Below are 8,861 nucleotides of genomic sequence, written 5' to 3' on the forward strand. Positions count from 1 at the left end.
GACATCTGAAACTATACCAAATATTATATTAAGCTACAAACAAGGCTTACGAAGTACGCCAACATTAGTGAATGCTCTATTTTGCATAACCTATTATTTTGTTTGTAAGATTTTCACATCGACATAATTTAGTTTTCATTGGTCGAGCACAACTAGATGTTGCACGATGATGAGGTCCCATACTCCTTGACAGAGCGATGGGGACAATCCGGGAGACCTGCACCCACCATACTAGGCAAGGTCCAAGTGGAGGTGGTTTGCTATTGCCGTAATGGGGATGAATCATGAAAATGGTGATGAAGGACACACGACATCCAGTCCCCTGCCAGGAATCAACCTGGACCCCTAGCGTAGCAGGCGGTAACGCTACTGCTACGCTACGGAGGCAGACTGCATACTTTCATACATACTTAAATATTAAGAAGTTGTCACATTGAGACGTTGTATGCCAGACTACACATCACCGACACACATCGTCCTCTACACCTGCATGCTGCCGTATTAGTCGAGCAAATATCACACTTGGATCAGAACGTCAGCAGAGATACGTAGAACATAGGGCGTATTGAAACCCCGTCCGTTCAGGAGAACCTCTAGGTCAGTGCAGCGCGCGGAACAGATCCGCCGGGCACGAGACAACGCCCAGGACGGGACCTCACGCAAGGCCACTTCGTGAGGAGTGCTCCTTTCACGTCAGGTGACGCGCGCTGGTCCGGCCGTGTATAAAAGCCGTGCCCAAGACAGCAGAGGCACATTTCGGCAGCAGCAGTAGCAGCAGCAACAACTCACCCAGCCATGAACACCCTGGTACGTACTGCTACCGCTGTGTGTAGACCGTTATAACTCAATGCATCAACGAACTGGGTACCTCCGTATGGAGGACTTCTGATTTAGGGAATTAACTGAGTAGTAAAGCACTGCCTAACGATACTTTTACGAATTTCAGATCGTCCTGAGCGCCGTCCTGGCCGTCGCCGTGGCTAAGCCCGGCTACCTGGGTGCAGCCCCCGCCGCAGTCGTCGCCCCCGCGGCCTACGCCGCCCCCGCGGTGGTGGCCGCCCCCGTGCACGCCGGCTACGCCGCCTACGGCCCCGCCCCCGTCGCCGTGCGCTCCGACGGCTACCTGGCTGACACCCCTGACGTCGCCGTCACCAAGGCCGCCCACCTGACCGCCGTCGCCCAGACGCAGGCCCGTGACGCCGTTGTCAACGGCGCCGCCGCCCTGGCCGGCCACGCCGCCCACGCCTACGCCGCCCACGCTTACGCCGCCCCCGCCGTAGCGTACGCCGCTCCCGGTCCCGTGGCTTACGCCGCCCCCGCTGCCTACGCCGCCCCCGCTGCCTACGCCGCCCCCGCTGCCTACGCCGCCCCTGGCGCTCTCGCCGCTGCTGCCCACCTCCACGCTAAGGCTGCTCTGCTGGGCTGAAATGTCATCCTGCACAACGTTCCTTTGTGAATAATGTATATATTATACAACATTAATAATAAACTATGGCAATGAAACTGTCTTGTGTTGTACTATCCATTTTTCTATACTGGCTGTTTCACTTTCAGAATTGTCTACAGTTTCCATAGAGACAGAATATGCAGATTCACTCCTCCAGAACTGAAAAAAAATTCTGTAAACTAATATAGAGATAGGATGCATATTCTTACGCCGATACTACAAAGATGAAGCACGTATGAAATAAAACAACACAGACAACGGCCGCGGCCCGTTGGTCGTATGAAATGCACATAATGTGTCTCCACGACAACTGAGAGCAAAGTTAATCTGGGAATCTATACAGCTTAATCCAAGATAACAACACACATAGATTCAGAATGCTGTACACCAATCATAGATTGGTTTATGAACATCATTCAACCTAAAAGAGAACACAGTTTACTAGTTTGAAAACGCTTACAAATCCATGTATATGTAACTTTCAGAGGAACTTGACGTAAAGACCTCGATCAAAAAAATAATTTAAGTAATTTGACGCAATCTACAGAGCGTACCGAAACTCCAAATTTCTAAGACATGTAGAGGGGAATGATTACATCATACGCACATAAGAAAAAAGTTTTGCATCACCTCGTTTTCGAGAGTTGCGAACTTGTTTAGAAAATTTGAATAGAGATCGACATAAACATCATTTGCGCTGTTTTTATTGCTCATGAAATCCACACATTCCATGTTGTACCACCATACAGCAAGACCTTCATAGGTGGTGGTCCAGATTGCTGAAAACACCAGCACCTTCAATACCCAGTAGCACGTCCTCTTGCACTGATGCGTGTCTGTATTCGTTGTGGCATACTATCCAGAAATTCATCGAGGCATTGTTGGTTCAGATTATCAGACTGCTCAATGGCGATTCGACGTAGACCCTCAGAGTTGTTGGTGGGTCACGTCGTCCCAACAGCCCTTTTCAAATTATCCTAGGCATGTTCGATAGGGCTCATGTCTGGAGAACATGCTGGCCACTCTAGTCGAACGATTTCGTTATTCTGAAGGAAGAGATTCACAAGTTGTGCAAGATTGGGGCGCGAATTGTCGTCCATGAAGACGAATGCCTCGCCAATATGCAGGCGATATGGTTGCACTGCGGATGGGAGAATGGCATTCACGTATCTTACAGCCGTTACGGCGCCAGCGGCGTAAGTTGGCCCCACATAATGCCACACCTAAACACCAGGGAACCTCCACCTTGCTGCACTCACTGGACAGCGTGTCTAAGGCGTTCAGCCTCACCAGGTTGCCTCCAAACACGTCTGCGACGATTGTCTGGTTGAGGGCGTGTGCGACACTCATCGGTGAAGAGAACGTGATGCCAATCCTGAGCGGTCCATTCGGTATGTTGTTGGACCCATCTCTACCGCGCTGCGTGGTGTCGTGGTTGCAGAGATGGACCTCGCGATGGACGTGGGGAGTGAAGTTGCGCATGATGCAGCCTATTGCGCCCAGTTTCAGTCATAACACGACGTTCTGTGGCTGCACGAAAAGCATTGTTGAAGATGGTGGCGCTGCTGTCAGGGTTCCTCCGAGCCATAACCCGTAGGTAGCGGTCATCCACTGCAGAGGTGGCCTGGGCGAGGCATGTCATCGTCAGTTCCTGTCTCTCTGTATCTCCTCCATGTCCGAACTACATCGCTTTGGTTCACTCCGAGACACCTGGACACTTCCCTTGTTTGAGAGCCCTTCCTGGCACAAAGTAACAATGCGGACGCGATCGAACTGCGGTTTTGACCGTCTAAACATGGTTGAACTACAGACAACACGAGCCGTGCACCTCCTACCTGGTGGAATGACTGGAACTGATCGGCTGTCGGAGCCCCTCCGTCTAATAGGCGCTGCTCATGCATGGTCCTCAGTCAACGGCTGTCTTCTAGAGACCTGGGAACCGGAGTGATGAAAAATTTTTTTTGATGTGCGTATTTTGAACAGGAGCCTATATCCGCAAACGTACTGTTTCCGTTCTACGACTGTTTCAGTTCACACGTTTAACTCATCCACTTCTTCTTGAAGAACTGACGCAGTACAATTATTAGGTAGCAATTCTTTTGGGTCTCTGGATTTAACTCCTATGCTACTTCTTTTGGAGTAGTACGGAAAGTTTAATTCACGGGACTCCTGTTGGGACAGAGGAAAATCTGTTGGGACGAGTTCCCGCCGTTGCACTAGAAACTGAAAAGTACGAGGTGGGATGGAGAGAGTGTACCACAACGTTCTTCGTAAGAACAATGTCTGTAACAACGTTGGTGGTTGCCACTTCGAGCCACTGTTGTAACGCATCAGTACTGTTCTGTACGTAAAGTATGCAGGGTTCTTCTTTGTTTCGGAATAATGTAAACATGTACTGTTTATGTGTTAATACAAACAAATGCACTTAAGTGATAAATGGATGTTTCGTTATTTTTGCTACCGAATTTTTATCTAATAAATGCGCTGCGTTACACCTAATTCAGTTCCTCAGGCAGAAGTGGATGAGTTAAACTTCTTCTAGAACGGAGACTGTACGTTTCCGTACATGAGTTTCAGTGTAATCTGTAGGTGTTCACTCCACTCTACAAGTACTAGAAGTCTGTAAAGAGAATTTCCGGAAACCCTGTATATGTGTGTGAACCTACTAAGAGACTAGGCTACGGCTTCGACATTACTGAGATCAGTTGTAGCTACCAGTAAAGGAGAGAGGATTTGAAACATGGAGAAATGGCACAAGCTTCAGATCTAAAATTGAGAGTAAATGTTTGTGGATTATGGAAATGAGTTGTTCAAGTGGTTCAAATGGCTCTGAGCACTATGGGACTTAAATTTTGAGGGCATCAGTCCCCTAGAACTTAGAACTACTTAAACCTAACTAACCTAAGGACATCACACACATCCATGCCCGAGGCAGGATTCGAACCTGCGACCGTTGCGGTAGCGCGGTTCCAGACTGAAGCGCCTAGAACCGCTCGGCCATACAGGCCGGTGAAATGAGTTATGGTACCGTGTACTCACGATCGCCATAAGTAAACGCTTTCTAGTTCTTTGTGGAAAAATAAATATGAACAGACGAAATAAATATTACGTTTCAATAACTGCAGGGTTGAAGTCATGAGGGTATTGACTGCCGGTGACAGAACCAGACCAAATGTAAGACAAGAAGAAGAGTTTCATTGTAACTGAAAGCAACCGACAGAGTGCATTGCATGAAATAATATAAATATTGTCTTCCAGGTTAGTTATGAGATGAATAAGAAATTTCCTACATTTGACGTAAAAGGTGAACTGATTTATTCAAACCATTTTCTTTACAGTCTCTGTTAGCAGCTTTCAAAAAACATTGAGATAATTTACTGCGTTACGTGATAAAAATATGCAAATCTGTGTAGACTGTTTACAAAGATCTGGGCATCCTGAATACTTTCTCAGATATGAGGGTAGTTTGAAGAGTTTTAAGTAATAGAACCCAATACGTTGTGTTCGACGACGAGTGTTGATTCGAGACAAACGTATCGTCAGGTGAGCCTCAGGAAAGTGACCACTCTTGTTCTCTATACACAGAAACGATCTGAAGGATACGGTTAGCAGCATTTGGTAGCTGCTTACATTAGATTCTCCATTTTACTGGTTGTTGAGCTCCGTGGCTATGGTTTATATTATTTTAAGAAATACAGCAGCCAGCTAATTTTTATCTATTTTTGTTGATACCATTACGCGTTTCGAGCTTTTAACCACCTTCAGTTGGCCTAGTACACGTGTAACATTGAGTTAGCCCATCGCTAAAACATCGACCTCAGTTTGTATGCTGCAGGTGCCTTTCTATCCTGCTTGTCGTTGCTCCAATATTTCGCATTTATGAAAGTCGCAAAAATAGATTTTCTTTGCATATGGCACAAAAACAGCGCGGTATCCACCATGTAGCCCGGCAAATGAAGATGGGTGAAAGTTCGAAACGCGTCTTGGCACAAATAAAAATGCATAACGAAATGGCTGATGCTGTATTTCTTACAATAATACTGCGACTGTTTACTGATGACGCCGTGGAATACGGGAAAGTGTCGTCATTGACTGTCTGTAGGACGATACAGGATCACTTGGAAATATTTTTTATTTGGTGCGATGAACGGCAGCCTGCTGTAAATGTCGGTAAATTATCTTTAACGCTGTCTAGTACGAAAATAGTCCTGTTGGAATACGGTATTAATGGTATACTGCTTGTCATGACACTTAACACGATTTAGTATCTAGGCGTAACGTCGCAAAGCGACATGAAATTGAACGAGCACGCCGGGTCGGTCGTGGGGAAGGCGGTTGGTCGACTTTGATACATTTGGAGAATTCTAGAATCAGTAGTTCATCTCTGAAGGAGAAAACTTGTACTAGGGGCATTCAGTAAGTAATGCGGCACATTTTTTTCTGTAAGCAGGTTCGTTTTATTCTTGATGCCAATACATCATATTATTCCCCACTCTTTTGGCTGTGAAACCCTATTTTCAGCCGGCCGGAGTGGCCGAACGGTTCTAGGTTCTTCAGTCTGGAACCGCGCGACCGCTACGGTCGCAGTTTCGAATCCTGTCTCGGGCATGGATGTGTGTGATGTCCTTAGGTTAGTTAGGTTTAAGTAGTTCTAAGTTCTAGGGGACTGATGACCTCAGATGTTAAGTCCCATAGTGCTCAGAGCCATTTGAACCATTTTCAACCCTATTTTCAACGTACTCTCCCTTCAATGCGACCACACTTATGCCATCTTACAGGGACCACTCTACAGTTTGACGTCGGAACCAACGTCATCCCGCATCAGTAATCTCCACTTACTGCTTCCCGTGGAATGCAGCCTTCATTGGCTAAAATAGACGGCAGTCGGAAGACTAGAGGTCCGGTCTGTAGAGTGGATGAGAAGGAAGAGTCCAATTAAGTTCCCTGAGTTCCTCTCGGGTGGTTAGACATGTGTGAGGTCTTGTGTTGTCATGGGGAAGGAGAAGTTCATTTGCATTTTTGTGGTGGCGAATACTCTGAAGTTGTTTCTTCAGTCTCTTGAGGGTGGCACAGTACACTTGAGAGTTGATAGTTGGACCATGAAAGAGGACATCAAACGAATCAGAGTCCCAGAGTGTCGTCGCCATGACTACCGGCTCTGGGTACGAATTTTATCTCCTTCTTCGGAGGAGATGTTGTGAGGCGCCGCACCATGGTTGCCATTTTGTTTCCGGTTCGAAGTGATGAACCGATTTTTTATCGCCTGTGACGACTTAGACAAAAAACTGTCACGATCAGCCTCGTAACGTGCAAGAAATTCCGCACAGATGGTCCTTCGTTGGTCTTAATGGTCTTCTGTTAGGCAGGAAGGAACCCAGTGGGCACAAACCTTTGAGTACCCCAACAGGTGGACGAATGTGTCGCTACTACCAACAATCTTCAACAGCTGAGCAGGGAGGTGTTATATCCTGATCCATCGATCACCTCGAATGAGAGTGTCCGCACGTGCCAACATTGCAGGTGTTACGGTTGTGTTCGGCCGGCCGGAGCGCAGGAAGTCGCACAGGTGTGCACGACCTTGTTGCGAGGATAACACACACCTCTCCCAACGACTCACCGTGATAGGTCTCCGCAGACAATCTGCAAACGACTACTAATACCTGCATGTTTATATGAAATAAATTCGTCATAACTTCTGAACGGTTTGCGTTAGGACGTTCAATCTGCACGTTGTCCGCTGGGCATGTTGGGAATCAGTAAGCGCATGCATGTTTGGTTTAGCGACGAAGCCCACATTCTTTTGGATGGGTTAGTCAATAAGCAAAACTGGCGTATTTGGGGTGAGTGGGAACCCGCATTTCGCGATCGAGAAGCCTCTTCAGCCTCAACGGGTGAATGTGTGGTGTGCAATGTCCAGTCACGGTATAATCGGTGCGATATTCCTTTATGGCATGGTGACTACCGAACGGCACGTGAAGGTTTTGGAAGGTTATTTCATCCTCATTACCCAAAGTGATCCTGATTTCCACAAGAAGTGGTTCTTGCAAGACGGAGCTCGAACCATCGGAGCAGGAGAATGTTTTATGTCCTGGAGGATCACTTTGGGTACCACATTCTGGCTCTGGGGTACCCAGAGGCCACTGGCATAGGCTTCGATTGGCCACCATATTCTCCTGATCTGATAGCATGCGACATCTTTTTGTGGGGTTGTGTTAAAGACAAGATGTTCAGCAATAGCCCCAAAACCATTCCCGAGCTGAAAAAAGCCATTCAGGAGGTCTTCGACAGCATCGATGCTCCGACGCTTCAGCGGGTCATGCAGAATTTCGCTATTCGTCTGCGCCACAGCCTCGCTAATTGTGGCAGGCATATCGAAGCTGAATCGGAATATCTGTAGTGAAGTTTATGTGTTCAATCAAATGTGTTCGCGCCATAGCTTGTAGCTAGTAAAATTTTGCATATAGTTCAATAAATCTCACCCTGTATATATATATTGAACAGGAGGGGCGAAAGACTACCTTCCCTGTATTACATACTTTTTAATCCGAGCACTAGTGTCTCTAGCTTTCCGAGAGCGAAACTGATCATCATCTAACACATCCTCAATTTTCTTTTCGATTCCTCTGCATATTACAGCAACTTGGTTGCATGAGCTGTTAAGCTGACTGTGCATTAATTCTCGCTCTTGTCGGCTCTTGATGTCTTCGGAGGTACGATGGTATACAACCAGTCCCATAAATTCTACATACCAACATGAACAGCCGTTTTGTTGCTACTTTCCGCAATGATCTTAGAAATTCCGAGGAATATTATTTATTTCTCCTGTCAAATTTTATTTAAGTCGTCCAAAGCGCTTTTAAATTCTTATTGTAATACCAGATTCCCTGTCTCTTCCCAATCGATTCCTGTTTTTCCCGCTGTTATGTCATTAGATGAGTCCCCCTCTTCACAGAGGCCTTCAATGCACTATTTCCACCTAACCACCATCTCTTCCTGACTAATCTGATAAACTTCAGCCTACTCTTCATCGTTATTGCGTTGTGATCTGAGTCTATGTCTATTCCTGGATATTTCGGAAGCTCTGCCTGACCTTGCTGTAATCTAACAGTAATCATCCTGTATCCCTCAGTCTATCCCAAATATACCCTCCCCTCTTGTAATTCTACAACAGAGTATTAGCTACTCCTAGCTGAAATTTATTGCAGAACTCAATTAGTGTTCATCCTTTCTCATTCCTTCTGCCAAGCCCATAGTCTCTCGTAACCCTTTCTTCTACTCCTTCGCCTACAACCGCATTCCAATCCCTTTCCTGAATTTCCTGTTCAATATAGTCATATATTTTATCCGTGTCTTCATCTTCTACTTGCGACGTCGGTGTTGGTTTGATGTGATTCTGATAAGACGAACTTTGTGA

General features: G+C 46.5%; 1 protein-coding gene across 1 annotated transcript; it reads left to right on the forward strand.

Moving 5' to 3' along the window:
- The first annotated feature begins 716 nt into the window (after positions 1 to 716).
- Positions 717 to 1,503, forward strand: LOC124789863 (cuticle protein 16.5-like). Its single transcript, XM_047257375.1, has 2 exons — positions 717 to 807; positions 947 to 1,503. Exons 1-2 carry the CDS (start codon positions 796 to 798, stop codon positions 1,424 to 1,426), a joined length of 492 nt encoding a protein of 163 aa, XP_047113331.1. The 5' UTR covers positions 717 to 795; the 3' UTR covers positions 1,427 to 1,503.
- The last annotated feature ends 7,358 nt before the right edge of the window (positions 1,504 to 8,861 follow it).

This window comes from Schistocerca piceifrons, chromosome 3, assembly GCF_021461385.2.
Source record: "Schistocerca piceifrons isolate TAMUIC-IGC-003096 chromosome 3, iqSchPice1.1, whole genome shotgun sequence".
In the NCBI taxonomy this organism is placed as follows: Eukaryota; Metazoa; Arthropoda; class Insecta; order Orthoptera; family Acrididae; genus Schistocerca; species Schistocerca piceifrons.